We start from the raw sequence: 18,916 nt of genomic DNA, 5'->3' as shown, positions 1-18,916 counted from the left end.
GTATTCCCGCATATCTCTCGTTCAGAGAAGTTTATTTATCCGCATACCAACCCTCCTTAACTCTTTATCTTCTGACAGGAACTTGGACGTTTTTTCTTCGTATGCCTCCTTCAGTCGATTCTTCCTTAACCTAACCTAGTTAATTTTCTCGATATTTCTTTTTTCTTTTCGCATTGCTGTCCCCTCTTTTGTACATAATGTAATATGTATTTAATTTTTACTGTACTATAGCGTTACTTATGTGTTATATCTGTATTTATCTTAGTGTGCCTAGCTATAAGTTCTTCTCTTCGTTTTACGTCAATCTTTAATTTTCCTCGTCGTTTCTTTTGCCTTCATGTTTTGTTGTTAATTGGTGTTTCTACAGTTGTTTTGTTAGTTTTTAAGTTTTCCTCTATTTTTATCATTAGGTGCTTTTTCTTCATTGTTCTTCTACTTATTTTTTATGTTGCTATGTGCTACGCCATTGTAAATATTTATATTTTTCATTGCGGAACTCTGTAATTCAGCTTCTCGCTGTTTTGGTTTTCCAAATAAATAAATAAATAAATAAATAAATAAATAAATAAATAAATAAATAAATAAATAAATAAATAAATAAATAAATAAATAAATAAATAAATAAATAAATAAATAAATAAATAAATAAATAAATAAATAAATGTAATGTTGCTGATTGTTGCAGAACGAGATAGAGAATGGTGCGCAAGGTGAAAAGCGCCCACTACCTGGCGAGTTCGCCCGTGGCGCCTCGCAGTAGCCATGCCATCGTGAACCGCGCCTACTCCACGGACGGTGAAGACAGTCAGTACACCGTGAGCGTTCACAAACCACGGCGCGATCACAGGAACAACAGTCAGTACGACTACGATGGATCAGATATTTACGTCACGAGTGCAGCTTACAAAGCTCCTTCAGAAATCAGGTACGTACCAAACAACTTGAGACTGACCATTAAAACTCGTTAGTAAATTGATGTGTTCTTTGATTTTCTATGCAGAAAGATAGGAGCACGAAAAATACCACACAGTAAAATCATTAAAATGACAGGCCAGATTGGAAAACGGGAGCAATAAAGAGGAAAGACAAAAGCACAAAGATAATCTCGATATCTTCATACGCTGCCGTCTTCCGGCAGAGGTTTTCTCCTCATCCATTTCTTCTCAGCCCCTGACAAGATAATTTCTGCTTCCCATCTTCAACATTTACTGACAGATCTTCGATCTTCATTGGAAAGTGTAGGATAAGAAGAAAGCCAGATAAAGTTGTATGTTCCTTTTCGTGTTCGTATGTTCTATTCAGCAAATAGAGCTTTCTCAATTATAGTCGCCTTAGTCTTGACTGAGCGAACATATCCGAATAATTAGACCGTAGGACGAGTTCTGTAGTTCCTCTAAACTTGCGACATCATGATTCTTCAATATGCCCTCAATCATTTCTCCTCTTCTAGGTCAATTAGTGGGAACTACTGAACAACAGACGATAAATTGCAGAGACGAAAACTACAAACATCAAGAAAAGTTATGAAGCACCCTCAAACTTTCGTCTAAGTCATTCTGTACAATGTTGTAGTGGTACTTCAAAAGTAAGACATCTTCCAGTTTACTGACAACCAAAATCAAGCAAAAATCACTCCGACTTTGAGCTAACAGAAGCATAAATCAGTTTACCTGAGGTAAGCCCGTTGTAGTAGCAACCTCATTCAGTAAGGAGTAACATGTCTCCTTGCATGAATGCAAGCCTGCACCCTACGCGGCGTGCTGCCCACGAGTTCATTTAACCACTGCTCGTCTGATTTATCCCATTCTTCAGTGGCAAATCTGCGCAGTCCTCGTAGATTTCGTGGTGGGGCAGGACATGTTCTATCCCAAGCATGTTCCATGGAATTCATATCGGAGAACATGAAAGTCAATCCAGTCGACTGCTGCTTAACAGTCACCATCGCGTGCGCCAACTTCACAGGAGAAACTACCCAACTCCTTCGGTCCGCTGCATGCAATCATCGCACAAACGAAACTCTACCTAAAGAAAGCCCGTGTAAGCGCTGCAGAATTGCCTGAATTGAACGCCTGCCCCTTGGCAAGGAACAAGCTGAACATCTCGAAAAACCTCTTCCGAAGCTCATCCGGAAAGTACTCCGCGAAGATTCCTTTAAAAGCTGGTGTATATTCCCATCCAAGGATAAGGGGAGTGATATTATTTTCCCACTAGAGGAAAGGAAATGCTCGGATCAGTAATAAGAGAGATATGCCATGCGGACAATGGACAGAAGCAATTAAAATTAACTGTAATGTCATCCCAGTTCGATATCTCCCTGGAAGAAGCCTTAATTCATCCCGTTGCAGAAGATGTAACGAGTTCGAAATCTTACTTTAGGTATTAGGGTTCTGTCGTAATGGAGAGCTGATGAGAATCAATCGGCGCAATACAGTTCGCACATTGATTGCTGGAGACTTGGAGGTCTATAAAGAAGTAGGATGTCTTTCCACAAGACGAGCTGATATTGTTGTCATCGACCGGATGAAAGGTACGGGTATGGTGATTGATCCTACTGTGAGATTCGAGGAAAATGAGCTGGAGCCTCGATTAGTGTGTGAGAAGAAAAAGGCCATATATGAACCATGCCTTGAGGATCTCGGAAAGAAGTACGAAATTACAAAATGGGAAGTCATTGGCCTTATGATTGGAGCTAGGGGGACAATTCCAAAGGAGACACTGAACTTCCTAAGAATAAATGAAATCCCGGACATCATTATCCAGACCATAGCGAACTCTGTATTGAAAAATTCATCGGCGATTGTTTCTTTAAATTTGTTTTACGTCGCACCGACACAGATAGGTCTTATGGCGACGATGGGATAGGAAAGGCCTAGGAGTGGGAAGTAAGCGGCCGTGGCCTTAATTAAGGTACAGCACAAGCATTTGCCTGGTGTGAAAATGGGAAACCACGGAAAAACATCTTCAGGGCTGCCGACAGTGGGGTTCGAACTCACTATCTCCCGGATGCAAGCTCACAACTGCGCGGCCCTAACCGCACGGCCACCTCGCCCGGTTGGCGATTGTTACACACCATTTGTACTCCCTGACATGAAATACCATGTATTGGATTTATTTTTCCAATAAAATCTGGAAGAGAAAATTCACCTGATGGTTGGCTATTTTAACCTTGAGTTTTAACTTACATCCAAACATCAGATAAAAGAATTATTATTCATATGAACTGATTAGGATGCCAATCTTTCGATTCCATAATAGGGGCAGTTATCAGGACGATTATTTCTCTTAAAGAAGGACAGTGAAGGACAAAAGACAATCATGTTCCGATATGCCGCGGCGATATGCGTTGCCTACGTGATATACAAGGCCTGGAAATGCTGGCCAGGACGTTGTATCCGACCACCCTGTATAAATTTACACAATCTGGAAACCTCTGTAAAATCTTCAGTTGTGTTTGAGTAAGTAAGGACTGTGGACGTGCTGAGTTGAGTGCGGATTATGGGCAACACGTTGACACAATTAATTTCGTGTGACTATTTCTAGCCGAGTGCAGCCCTTGTAAGGCAGACCCTCCGATGCGGGTGGGCGGCATCTGCCATATGTAGGTAACTACGTGTTGTTGTGGTGGAGGATAGTGTTGTGTGTGGTGTGTGAGTTGCAGGGATGTTGGAGACAGCACAAACGCCCAGCCCCCGGGCCATTGGAATTAACCAATTAAGGTTAAAATCCCCAACCCGGCTGGGAATCGAACCCGGGACCCTCAGTACGCTGACTATTCAGCCAACGAGTCGGACGTTGACACAATACAGGGCAGCAATAGGGAGCTGACACTGTGGAATGGAAAGTAGAAATGAGAGAAAATAAATGGTGAGAAAGTGGGGATGTTGGCAGCTCTACAGGTGGCGGCGGTGGTGGTTGTGCTGTTGATAACAGGGGGAGTTGAAGTTAGTCCTGGCCCTGATCCAATGGGTTCCATTGGATGGGAGGAATTTGAAGCGATAAATAAGATGATAAGAGAGGCATGTCAGACGGAGTAAATAAGGGAAATGTTTCGAGAGCTATCTAAAGAGTTTAAGGTCTTAAAGCTGTGTGTTAAGGAAAATGTGAGGAAAATAAAGGGGGAGGTAGGGTGTAATAATGATGAGCTGGACAGATTGAAGCAGAGGGTAAGAAGTCTAGAGGAAGATCTGAGGGAGGCGAAGCGATTAGTAGTGAGGGGTGATCAAGAAATTTTGAGGAACAATATTTTCATTTATGGTATGCAAGAAGAAGCGGGAAAAGAGTGTAAAGTGGAACTAATTTACAAAGCGGTGGAAGTGGTGCACAATGGAATGAAGATTAGTGAAGTTGATATAGACGATGTGCATCGCGTCGGGAAAGTTAGAGTAAAATTAATATCTACATTGATGGCGGACGTTGTGATAAGGAATACTGGCGATCAAAAGAAGAGAAAGTGTGGATAAGAAGGGAAATGGACAGTGAAGCCATTAAGGGGAACAGAATCCTTAGCAAGCATTTAAAGGAGGCAAGGAAATAAGGTCTTAGAGCATATATTAGAGGACAGCAGCTGGTTGTCGGGGATGGAAGATGGTCACGTACATGGACGGTGGGTCGGTTAAAGGAAATAGATGAAGAAGTAAGCAGAAGGCGATCCAGACGGCAGAGGGAGAAGTGAGGAATGTCACGACAAGGATAAGTAGCGATGACGTAGAGGAGAGTGATATTACGGAAGTGAGCGAAGTCCACCGCACAGCAAGGTCAGGAAGTGGAGAACTGCTGAATGTGAAACACGTGTTGCCAGGGATCGCAAGATTGGAGGGCAGCTAGGGGACAAGGCAAACAAGAAGATGTGAGGAAAGAGAAGAAAAAGACGCGAATCAATGGGTAGGGGAAGAAGCTTAAGTTCAAAAGACATCTCGGGGAAGAAAAAATAATGGGTTGGAGGAGAAAGGGGGTAAAGAGATTGTGGAAATGGTAAAAAAGAAGGTGGTGAACGCAGGTGAAATTGGGGAAGTGAGAGTAACTAGAAGTAAGACCACAAATACAATAGAGGGCAGTAGTAATAGAAGAGGAAGCAGAGAAGAAGAAGGGGCTAAGAGATAACTATTCTGCAAAGTGGGTTTTGTAAATATTGAAGGGGTTTCTAGTAAGCTGGGCAATGAAGAAGTGGCGGAGTTGGTAGAGGATTTTGACACTGTTGCTTTTTTCGAGATGTGGTTAGCAGTAGGGAGAAGCTTAGTATGGAAGGGATTTGTTGTAAGGAATACAATGAAAATGAAAAGGGGTGAAGGAAAGAAATCCAGGATGAACAGCGATGTTAGTTAAGGAAGTGATAAACAAGTTAATAGAAGAAATTTCGAATGAGATGAATGATGGTGTGTGGACAAGGGTTAAAATGGGAGCGGGGTGAGTTTACAAATGTATGTCTGGCTTTTCTGTATAATCATCCGTTAGGATCGGCATATGCAAATCGTAACTTTTTTTAGGAATTAATAAAAGATATAAGTGTGATTAAATACATATATTAAGAAGATGTGATGATTTTAACAGGGGGACTGAATGCATGGATAGGTACTTTAAGCCCATCATATAATAAGGAGGGGATGGAAGTAAAGAGAGGAGAGAGACGGAGTGAGGATGAAGAGAGGAATTGTTACGAAAATAAACTGTTGTAAAAACTTTCTGATTCTTGTGGTTATTATTCTCTTTTCCCATTCTTGATCTTTGCTTTTCATTTTGTTGCTTTGGTTTCCATTTACTAGTAATTACTTCTTATATATAAGTGTTATAGCTTTGTCCGTTGTTGCTACGTGTCTTGTCCCTCTTAATAGAGCTTTAGCTCTCAAAGATCTTGTAAATAAATAAAGGTGACTGGGGTTATTTTCCGTTAAAGACAGGTTTTACTTCTCTTTCCAGCCGTGGATCACTCTACAGTCGGCCGAGCCGTCCACCCAGTCGACCTCCTAGCCGTCCACCCAGCATCCCTCCCAGCCATTACTCGTACCGCAGTGGACGGGCGCCTTCCGAACTGTCCACCGTGAAGAGTAAGACGTCTCGTAAAGGAGGACTGGTGGTCGAGACCATGGCTGCTCCCAACCCTTTCTGCCCCAACACTCGTGGAATGTGCTGCCTCATGCTTCTGCTCAACCTCGGACTGATACTCGTCACTCTTGGCTTTGTCATAGTCATCCAGTTCTTTGAGCCTCTCTTCGTTTGGTAAGTAGTAAATATCCTTAGGATACCTTTTTAAACAAGATCCCGCTACCTAGTGTCCGCACCGCGTATATTGTGGAGCCCCTCGCCATCTTAAAAGCTCCGCAGTTTCTGCTGGAACCTCTCTTCTTTTGATAAGTAATGGTAGATTACAAAATCTTAGCTGCGCACTAAATGAGCTTCGTATGCGAGTGAGTGCTGCAGCGTGAGACAGAGACAGAGAGAGAGAGAGGGGGGGGGGGACGTTCTCTTCGCTGGTTTCTACGAAAGTGTTCACACCGGCTTCTCGTAATTCTGGATGTGAAACTACTTCAGGCTAATCTTTATTTACGTAAGCCGCGGGGTCATTTAAAAGAGCGTTAAGAGGTACAGCAAGATACGCAGGATTTCTAGTCTTTTACTGATCGTGCTAGTACATTATTACCACTAGCTATTATTATTATTATTATTATTATTATTATTATTATTATTATTATTATTATTATTATTATTATTATTATTATTGTAAGAATGTATATCTCACTGGGGTGGAATTTTATTTGTGTTATAAAATATTTCGATTGCGCTTAACTATGCTATTCTTAGTATTAATTACGGTAGTGTTAACTTTGATTCTATGTACAGTAATTGGTTTAGTGTAAGACACAGACATATTGATCTAGACTGGCAATGAGCAGCACGATTCTGAAGCCGGAAGCGTGCGGCCTCCGCCATCTTACATCACTACACTATCCCAGTGCATTAATGTAAAACAGTGCCCGAAACGGGAATGCTGGACATAAGATGTATGTATGTTGGGTATTCAGCCCGAAGGCTGATTTGATCCTCTGCAGCTCCTCCAACAGCTGTCATAAATAGCCTAGGCGTGATTGAAGAGGCGTACTAGGGAAATGAGGAGTGTGGTAGTTCCCCGTTGCTTTCCTCACTGAGCCAGCAGTTGCTATTACATATCAGTCTGCCAAGCCCACTGAAATGCATGCATATCTCTTACAGCGATATTTTCACACCATTCATAACAGGGACTGCCTGCATAAGCAATGGTATTACTAGCATCACTCATACCTCAGTCACTTTCATATTGTCAAAGCCAAGGAGGAGACTGAGACAGGTCAATGAAAGTAACAAATTTGATATAGCCCATACCAGAAGACATAACTTAGTGCACTGTAAACACTACATCTCGTCAGCAAAGGCATGGACAGGAGATAATTAAAATAATTAAAAGCACATAGAAATAAGAACAATACTACTGATTACTTAGACCTATTCGGTCCTTTATTTTACTGTTTAAAAAAAGAAACACTGGTATATCAATTTACAAATGATTTACGAGTAATATAGCCAGCCTGTTATAGACCGATCTATGGTCAAATCTGTTTCCATTCGCTCTCTTACAGCATGATTTGCACACATCTATAAGTACAGTGATGCAATTACACTAATAAGGCGTGCCGGGCTGAGTGGTTCAGATGGTTGTCCTGATTCCAACTTTGCAGGTTCGATCCTGGCTCAGTCTGGTGGTATTTGAAGGTGCTCAGATACGTCAGCCTCGTGTAGGTAGATTTACCGGCACGCAAAAGATATGCAGGACTAAATTCCGGCACATCAGCGTCTCCAAAAAACAGTAAAAGTAGTTCGTGAGACGTAACGCCGATAACATCATTATTAGTGCATGTTATTATTATTATTATTATTATTATTATTATTATTATTATTATTATTATTATTATTATTACCCGATTCATTGGCTGAATGGTCAGGTTGAGGCCTTCGGTCCAGAGGGTCGCGGGTTCGAGTCCCGGCCGGGTCAGGGATTTCAATCGTCTCTAATGAAATCTTCTGGCTCGTGAACTGGGTGTTTGTGTTTGTCCCAAAACGTTCTTCCTCATATTAACATATTACCAACCATCACAGAAACACACAATAGTGATTACATCCCTCCATACATATAGCGTTGGTGTCAGGAAGGGCATCCGGACGATAAAACAGGGCCGAATCCACATGCGCGGCACAGTTCGCACGCGCGATTCCGCAGGTGTGGGAAAAGCGGTAAAAAGATTATTATTATTATTATTATTATTATTATTATTATTATTATTAGGTACTAATAAGGCCATAAACATACGTGTCCATTGGGTTTAGGTCTAAAGCATGTGATTTTAGCCTTCAAAACAAATTTGTTCCATACAACCGAGCTGTGACTTCATTAGGTATGTTCCGTTTCAAGACTGAGCTTAAACCTTTACATGTATTCGGTCTGAAATACGTCTCAGGAAGTTTGCACACGTGAACATCTTTCGTAGGAACATAGGCCTACAGATTACCCCTATTGTTAAAAGAAATGAATGGATAAGAACGTTCTTTTTGTAGAACTACTTCCTTACAAGTATCAAGTAGAAAATTGATAAAACATCACTACCACAAATTCTGAGATATACGGTATTCAAATAATATTGTTATAATGAACCTGACACCTATTTCGATTTATGCAAGATTACTATTACTTCCACGTCTAACTATTTGATGACTACTTATAAATAAAATCATGAATAAAACTATATAATTAAGTAACATTACTCAAAAACTTAATAAAATACTCAAAATAAATTATATTAATGAACATAATTAACCGAAATGTCCGAAGTATGGGCGCCAGAGTTCACCAGAATGGATCCCTCGAATTTAGATAGAGCATGACAATTCTTTATATCCCAGGGCGTGTACATAATGCTGGGTACTGGTACATCTGCTGCAGGCCTTACCTAACCTCTTGAAAACGACCAAATAGGTAGGAACTGCACCTAGGTTCATCAATAACTCCACTGATTCTAAAATATCTAACTATATTCTCGATAAAATCCGTGCATGAGCACCTCATCAACACACCAAAATACACTTATAATACACAAACAAAAGATTGCTGGAAGACTCCATATTTACAACAACAACAATGAAAACAGTGGGAAAACGAAAGCGAGAACTATGCAACCATTTGCAGATAGTCCGTTAACCAATGTACATATATGTAGATAAGAACCCTTCACTGTCTCTTTATCAACATGAATTGCCGATTCTCATAATCAACACTTATAATATCACACAGATACTGCACCTTGTAATACTGTGTTCACAGACTTTAACACTTGTTGTAAAGATATATACATTTGAGCAACACACGCTTGTCGATCCTGAACATAAATTATGGAAAGTCTGAGATAGCTTTCACCAACATATACTGCCAGGCCACCACAAGTGCTACAATATTTAATGCGCAAGCACTCCACAATTTGTCGATCAGCCACTTTCCACGAATATAACAAGACTACGTTCCACGGACGTTTGAAGTCCAGTCCAGTCTAGTGCAGCAGTCTCACTCCAGTATCGTGTATCAGCACTACTACATTCCCGTACCGTGTGTGGTCTCCTTCCTTCTCGTACAGTGTCACTGGTTGTAGTTCTCTTCCGCGGTGATGTTGAACTATATAAAGACCTCATCTCTCACATGATTCGCCGAGATTGATCTTTGCCAGCCAATCATGAGTAATCCTCTTGTCAAGATCATGCCCTGAACTTCTTCTTGCTCCCAAGACATAAACAAACTCTCGGGTGTTTCACATGAGTCATATAACTTTCCTAGTACAACAAGCTCATCTCATCAGACACCGGGATGCCCGCATGAGTAATACAAATTACCAGAGTCCAATATAGTAATGTTTTCCCACTCGTTGTTCAAAACAAATTACTAATACTACATATATGGAGATCTCCCAGCTTACAGATATAAATGACAAAATATACAAAGGAAATATTGACGATAATAATAATAATAATAATAATAATAATAATAATAATAATAATAAATATAATAATAAATCGAATACTGACAATAATTTCTCTCACACTTCTACATGTAGGGTGAGGGTGTGATATATGTACTATCACATAACGCCCCCTTGGCGAATCGATGATATCACATATTATGATTCACCACAAAACAGAATCATAGAAATAATCATAGAATTACATAACTATACACTTAAATTACTGTGATAAAGGTACATACATAGCGTCTACTGCATTGTATTCGGACACGCGAAATACATTTTTTCCAAATAATAATAATAATAATAATAATAATAATAATAATAATAATAATAATAATAATAATAATAATAATAATAATAATAGTCTAATGTGGCTATATACACTGATTGTTCATACATCCTTGAATACAATCCCTTCTTACTAATGAACACATAAATTAAAATTGATAATATTTACATCCAAAGGTGCAGATCCTATCTCTTATATCTGCGAAGACTATATATATTAAATGTCCCAAGGGCCTTGTTGTCAGCGGTTAGGGGCTTATAAGCACACCTGCTTATTCTACTGTCCACAGTATATGGACCCTGATACAACTGAAAAATACTATATATAAACTTAACATCAGCATTGATAGACGATGAATGCGTACCGTAATAAAATCCGAATAGATCTCGAATCCAATCTATCTTACACACAAACATTCATCCCATTCAGTCACACAAAAATCGTACAAGCTTTCATTCAGAACTTTCATAACAAAGAAATCCATATTTCTGAAATGCGCGGGAATCTCACAATGTTTACTCTTGCACAAACTCATAATTAATGCAAGCAAACAGATCACATACTTTTTCCCACGTTCCACATCGATATCATTCAACACGTCATTCAAATCATTCACACAATTCTCAGCCTTAAATAAAACATTACACACTCGCTTGAAGAGCCTTTCATCTCACGCACACTTTCATTCTCACTCACGCTCACTCGATTACAGAAATTATTACCATAATTCACTTCGAAGTTGCTATCATTACTACTTAATGACCCAACAATTAATCCATCTTCACCACCTTTCATATCAGCTCCTACTCGCACCACTTCCATGCCAGCAACACTGCTACTCTCGACTCTCTTACCAGAAGTTTCATTAATCTCAAAGTCACCATTTTCACGCATAATGGACCTAACTTTAATCTCCTCACGTACACTTAAATCAACAAAGACATATCCATGATGTATACTCCGTAAACACTCTCCACTTACTAAACAACCTTCATCAACTTCACAAAAACTTCACTTTCAATTTCAGAAACTTCTGTAAGATTATCGATCGCAACACCGCTAATACCATCACCACTAGCAAAAAGTAAGACATCCGACACATCTTTCTTACTTTCATCACGCCCCCTATACACAAAATCACAAAACACATGGTCATACAATAATTCCTCTTTCACGTCTATATCATAACTTACTTGTTTCATCGCGTGAATAGGAATTTCGGTATCAGACAGCTTATCTGACCCAACTAAGACCCCCAATTCCGGTTTAAATTACTTGACGTAGCTTGTTCACTGTTATCATGTCTCTGCACTTGATCTGGAGGTCTTTGATCTGTACGCCCCCTACTTTCTGATTCCCCTTGATTAGGTCTTCTGCCAGAATATTCCTGGTGATTAACTCCCTGAATAGACTGTCTGTTTCCCCTTCCGGAATTACCACCCTGATTCCCTTGCCCAGAATGACTGAAATTCTGATTATTCCTATCTCCCCCTGGCTGATTACCTTGCCTCCCATTATCCCCGTAATTTCTACCTTCACATTGCCTAGTCCTCCCCTGCCCTTCCAAAGCATCAAACCTCTCTAAAAGCTGCTCTAATTCCTTAATCGTAATGATATTCTGCATACATGCAGCTAATCCGACCTTCTCAGGAAAATGCTTCAACATCTGGCGGACTGTATCTCTCTCCGACCTTCAATATTCTGGCTGATCAGAACATGCGCCAAGAAATACTCCGTCATAGACACACCTTCCGGAGGTCTATATTTGCCAAATAGCACGCGATCTCTTTCCCATCCCTGAATAACATCACTCCAAAATTTAGAACTAAATTTCTCCCTAAATTCCTCCAAACTCGAAATACCCTGTCTATAAACTTGAAACCAAGATCTCGCTTCTCCAACAAATGCAACATCCAACATCTCATCAACCATACTCCACTCAATCAAACCATCGTCAAGATTTTTGGAAAACCGTTTCTCCACTGTTTTCAGGAATAACATCGGATTAAACTGCCGACCATTAAACTTGGGTAATTCAGAGTCCTTCGTACAAGATACGTACCTACTACACATATTTCTACCTACTTGGATTTGACTGATCTCCTGCCTTTATTTCACATGACATGTTTTAATTCCTTCTTCCACTACCATTCTGGCATTTCCTTCTACTGACTTGAGGTCTTTCTCCAATTTATCAGTCTTTTCATCTATTCCCTTCGCTAAAACATTCTGACTGGTTTTAATTCTATCTATTTCTTCGACTTTATCTTCCACGATTTTTATTCTCTTATCACATTCCTTGCTGTTTTCAACAAATTCCTTCCTAACTACATTGAATCGGCATTCAATTTTCTCAGTCAATTACAAGCGTTGAGCTTCTACCTTATTGTCGACTTCCTGAATTCCCTGCTTTGATGGTCAAACTTCTGGTTTAATTTATCTATTCTACTATTCACAGCACTACTTAAACTATCAATTTTACTAGACAATTCAACACTAGCTAAATTTAACTCCTTACTCTGCTTCTCAATCTTACTGGACAATTCCGTACTAACTAAATTTAATTCACTATTAATACTGTATATTTCATTACTTAAAAAACTCGGTTCACTTTTCAACTCTTTACTCTGACTATCAATCTTACTGGACAGTACAACACTATTGTTATCGATTTTACTGGAGAGTTCAACATTATTGTTATCGATTTTACTGGACAGTTCACCTTTCAACTCTTCATTCTTACTGTTTAATTCAACACTTTGATTATCGATTTTACTAGACAATTCATTAAATAGCGATTTAATCATACTAAAAGTTAAAGCATCCCCTGGAACCGTTTCCTTAACAACCGCTACATGCTGAGTATGAGACGGGTTACTCGGTTCCTCACCTATCGTTGCCAATTGATTTTTCTACTATCAGCCATTTCGATAGTCTCACTTAAATTAGATAAAATCAATATGGTGGAATTATTTTGGCCTCTCTTACCCTGATTCATAGTACCAACAACTTTAACAACGTCTCTATTTCTTAATTTTATAATACTCGACTCACTACAACATTTCTTCATACTCCAACATACATATCACGTACATATAAACCACTTCACGGATATAGTTTTCAGAATTCCATCCACACCTGACAAGTGCACCTATGCTTATAAGCCTAACAAATGTACCAATCATTCAGCTACATGTTGGGAAGCCAATTGTAACAAATTAAATAAAAGCATTAATAAAAATATATAATTAAATAACATTTTCAAAAACTTAATAAAATACTCGAAATAAATTATATTAATGAACATAATTAACCGAAATGTCCGAAGTATGGGCGCCAGAGTTCACCAGAATGGATCCCTCGAATTTAGATAGAGCATGATAATTCTTTATATCCCAGGGCGTATACATAATGCTGCGTACTGGTACATCTGCTGCAGGCCTTACCTAACCTCCTGAAAACGACTAAATAGGTAGGAACTGCACCTAGGTTCATCAATAACTCCACTGATTCTAAAATATCTAACTATATTCTCGATAAAATCCGTGCATGAGCACCTCATCAACACACCAAAATACACTTATAATACACAAACAAAAGATTGCTGGAAGACTCCATATTTACAACAACAACAATGAAAACAGTGGGAAAACGAAAGCGAGAACTATTCCACCATTTACAGATAGTCCATTGACCAATGTACATATATGTAGATAAGAACCCTTCACTGCCTCTGTATCAACATGACTTGCTGATTCTCATAATCAGCACTTATATCACACAGATACTGTACCTTGTAATACTGCGTTCACAGACTTTAACACTTGTTGTAAAGATATATACATTTGAGCAACACACGCTTGTCGATCCTGAACATAAATTATGGAAAGTCTGAGATAGCTTTCACCAACATATACTGCCAGGCCACCACAAGTGCTACAATATTTAATGCGCAAGCACTCCACAATTTGTCGATCAGCCACTTTCCACGAACATAATAAGACTTCGTTCCACGAACGTTTGAAGTCCAGTCCAGTCTAGTGCAGCAGTCTCACTCCAGTATCGTGTATCAGCACTACTACATTCCCGTACCGTGTGTGGTCTCCTTCCTTCTCGTACAGTGTCACTGGTTGTAGTTCTCTTCCGCTGTGATGTCGAACTATATAAAGAACTCATCTCTCACATGATTCGCCGAGATTGATCCTTGCCAGCAAATCATGAGTGATCCTCTTGTCAAGACCATGCCCTGAACTTCTTCTTGCTTCCAAGACATAAACAAACTCTTCGGTGTTTCACATGAGTCATATAACTTTCCTAGTACAACAAGCTCATCTCATCAGACACTGGGATGCCCGCATGAGTAATACAAATTACCAGAGTCCAATATAGCAATGTCTTCCCACTCGTTGTTCAAAACAAATTACTAATACTACATATATGGAGATCTCCCAGCTTACAGATATAAATGACAAAATATACAAAGCAAATATTGACGATAATAATAATAATAATAATAATAATAATAATAATAAATATAATAATAAATCGAATACTGACAATAATTTCTCTCACACTTCTACATGTAGTTTGAGGGTGTGATATATGTACTATCACACACTCTAATTTCAACAGTATTTTTGACATCATTACAACATTTTTTTACAAGTTGCTTTACGTCGCACCGACACAGATAGGTCTTACGGCGACTATGGGATAGGAAGGGCTAGGAGTGGGAAGGAAGTGGCCGTGGCCTTAATTAAGGTACAGCCCGAGCATTTGCCTGGTGTGAAAATGGGAAACCCACGGAAAACCATCTTCAGGGCTGATAACAGTGGGGTTCGAACCAACTATCTCCCGAATACTGGATACTGGCCGCACTTAAGCGACTGCAGCTGTCGAGCTCGGTAACATATCTTTAAAAAAGTGTGTTAGTGATGTATTTAGTTTTAGTAACTAGAGGCTATTAGTGCCGTATATCATTTCCTAGTGCTGCATTGAGTTTGGTCAGATTTTACCACATGGGATTGTAAATAAAGGGTACAGATCTTTGCACATTATAATGAGGGTATTTAGGGTTTGTAGTAAGTATGTCAAGGAGAGGGCATATAAATCTCTGGTAAGACCCCAACTAGAGTATGATTCCAGTGTATGGGACCCTCACTAGGATTACTTGATTCAAGAAATGGAAAAATCCAAAGAGAAGCAGCTCGAATTGTTCTGGCTGATTTCCAACAGAAGAGTAGTGTTACAAAATTGTTGCAAAGTTTGGGCTGGGAAGACTTGGGAGATAGAAGACGAGCTGTTCGACTAAGCGGTATGTTTTGAGCAGTCAGTGGAGAGATGGCGTGACATGACATTAGTAGATGAATATGTTTGAATGGCGTCTTCAAAAGTAGGAAAGATGAAGAAAAGTTGGAATTCAAGAGGACGCATTGGAGCAAATATTTTTTTATAAGAAGGGGAGGCACCGAGCTCGATAGCTGCAGTCGCTTATGTGCAGCCAGTATCCAGTATTCGGGAGATAGTAGGTTCGAACCCCACTGTCGGCAGCCCTGAAAATGGTTTTCCGTGGTTTCCCATTTTCACACCAGGCAAATGCTGGGGCTGTACCTTAATTAAGGCCACGGCCGCTTCCTTCCCACTCCTAGCCATTTCCTGTCCCATCGTCGCCATAAGACCTATCTGTGTCGGTGCGACGTAAAGCAACTAGCAAAAAAAGGGGGAGTTAGAGACTGGAATAACCTTCCAAGGGAGGTGTTCAATAAATTTCCAATTTCCTGGCAATCATTTAAGAATAGGGTAGGACAACAACAGATAAGGAATCTGCCACCTGGGTAAAGTAAGGTTTTATTCTGCCCGAAAGCAGGTCCGAACCTCCGCAGATGTGTGCCTAAACCCGCGTTTACGTACGGTACGGTACGGTGGACAGTTCCATTCCGCTCCTCTACTCCCTTACACCCCACCAACAGCGCGCGGCAATCCATCCAAATCTTCATCACGTCCAATGTTGCTTAACTTTGGAGATCTCACGGGATCCGGTGTTTCAACACGGCTACGGCCGTTGGCTGCCACCTGGGCGACTGCACTAAATGCAGATCAGTAGTGACTGATTGACAAAAAAAAAGAAAGCATGGTAAACTTCTCTGTGCAGATATTAAAGTCAGTGGGGACACAACTATATAATTAAATGCACACCTAATATAACAACAAAAATCTATATTGGTTAGCCGGAAGTACGAAACACTCCATGAACTACAAATTCACTTGGACCAAGAACGGAAAGATCTTCTTGTGGAAAAATGATTACAGTCCCATACTGCGAATCAAGACTGCAGCTGACTTACCAGCAGCTCCTACGAAGCAGAGAGACTGAGAATTCAAGTTAGGGTATGTATACCTGAACCAAGTGATTCATAAATATACTTACTGTACATTGAAGTTCTCTCTCTCGAAGTGTGCACCAAGCAATTACAAATAGTAATACTACACATTAGGCTATGGATATGAAATAGTGCTGGGCAAAACAGTTGCGCGGAGACAACGGAGGTCGCCGCAACCGTTGCGCGCTAACAACCGTTGTATAAAACGGTTGCAAAATAACGTACTACTACCGAACAAATGAGGGAGTGCGCGGCAACGCCTCACGTCTTTCCTTGTACCGGCCAGTCAGTGATGTATATCATTATATACAATATAAATACAAACTGATATAAAGGAACTGAATTCATTTACGTATTTCACAGTCATACAGCATAACCATTGGATATATACAGATTACAATACGACCAAGAATGCAGTTTTCCAACCAACCTGAGCCGAGAAAAAGTTGTCTTACAAAATTGATAATAGCTTACATTACATTGTATATTGTGTTAAAATTTGGATTCGATCTGATGACGTGTTTTGAGAAATGATTTCTTAAACTTGACGTATGGTTGAAACACTTTTAAAAACGGGCACTTCCTGTGTTCCATTTGCCATAAAAATATTGAAGTATAAATTTAAAATTCCAAACATTCGTGACTGACGTGAAATAAAACGAGGAAAATTATGGTGTAATTGGATTTTTATAGGCATATTGGTTATATCATGAACAACCTCCAAACTCGAATGCACATAATAGTTTGGTCGACAGTAGTAATATACACTTTTTTCTAACTCTCTTCTAACCTACTCTACATTGTTACCTATTCAGACTACTGGAATACCGGGCGAGTTGGCCGTGCGGTTAGGATCGCGCAGCTGTGAGCTTGCATCGGGGAGATAGTGGGTTCGAAGCCCACTGTCGGCAGCCCTGAAGATGTTTTCCCATAGTTTCCCATTTTCACACCAGGCAAATGCTGGGGCTGTACCTTAATTAAGGCTACGGCCGCTTCCTTCCTACCCCTAGGCCTTTCCTGTCCCATCGTCGCCATAAGACCTATCTGTGTCCGTGCGACGTAAAGCATATAGCAAAAAAAGACTACTGGAAATGTGGGTTAGAGGAATTTAAAATTACCGTGTGTTTGAATCGTACCTACTTGCCGATGGAAAGTCTTAAAAATCTACTACCGTACATAACATAGAAATTACACATTTATATCTGAATCATCATCATCATCATCATCATCAGTTTTCCACTCGTTGCCCGGGTATGGTTTACGAGCTCTCTCCACTTCTGTCTGTCCATGTACCACTCTTCTCTCAAGACTACATCCCAGCTGACTCCTCTTGTTCCTATGTCCTCTTTCACTTTGTCCAGCCATCTCTTCCTAGGTCTTCCTACCGGTCGTTTTCCGGCCACGACTGTGTGTAGCCATTGTTTTGCTGTCCTTTTATCATCCATTCGTTTGACATGGCCAAATCATTTCAAACGGGCCCTTGTCACCTTTTCATTCAGGGATGGGTACACACCAGCTTCCTCCCTTATTCTTTCATTCCTTACCCTGTCCCTTTTTATCTTCTGTACCATAGTTCGTATATCTCAATATCAACATAATTTACAAATCTATAACGAAATAATCTTAAATTACTGTACTTTCTGCGACCTAGAAGTGGAATAAGGCTCGTAGTTCTCTTCCTTCTTTAAACTGGGGCAGTATTAAGCCTTGATTAATACTTATGTTTTTAGTTGTTCTCAAAAGGTGATTCACAGCTCACAATCGCCTTTGTGAGTGTGCCTGTCATTACAGAGTCGGATTTGAAGTCATGTTATGTTTTCGTATTAGTTTTAAATGTTAAATGTCACGGCATCTAAAGATCCACTAGTTGTGTATTTCCTGACTGAACGGAGGCTAATTAGAATAACTTACAATATTAACTCTAAAAATACTCGACTAACTGCACCTTACAACACTCAAGCCATTGAATCTGGGGTAACACTGTCTATTATGGCTCTCGGTGACGTCAGGCGATTCATTCAATAGCAGGGCAGCTCTCCAGAACGGCCTATCTGACCTGTGAGTTACACTGGAAAAACCCAGTGTCAAGAAACGCAACGATTGCGGAAGGAAGTTTGTATACGTACAGGTTGTGAAACTTGAAACTCCACTTGACCGGTGCTGGCGAAGAACGCAACAGCACAGCGCCACTGCAACCGCAACTGTTATTTTCT

At 40.0% G+C, this 18,916-nt stretch overlaps 1 protein-coding gene across 1 annotated transcript in view; it reads left to right on the top strand.

Moving 5' to 3' along the window:
- LOC136857444 (uncharacterized) overlaps positions 1 to 18,916 on the top strand; it is a 140,481-nt gene that overhangs the window by 95,510 nt on the left and 26,055 nt on the right. The window contains exons 2-3 of the mRNA XM_067136113.2: positions 686 to 925; positions 5,914 to 6,213. Of these exons, the coding sequence (XP_066992214.1) occupies positions 699 to 925; positions 5,914 to 6,213 (527 nt within the window). The 5' untranslated portion in view covers positions 686 to 698. The remainder of the gene's footprint in view (positions 1 to 685; positions 926 to 5,913; positions 6,214 to 18,916) is intronic.

This window comes from Anabrus simplex, chromosome 1 (genome assembly GCF_040414725.1).
Source record: "Anabrus simplex isolate iqAnaSimp1 chromosome 1, ASM4041472v1, whole genome shotgun sequence".
NCBI lineage: Eukaryota > Metazoa > Arthropoda > Insecta > Orthoptera > Tettigoniidae > Anabrus > Anabrus simplex.
The sequence above is the reverse complement of the archived record's forward strand: the minus strand, read 5'-3'. Positions and strand labels throughout refer to the sequence as shown.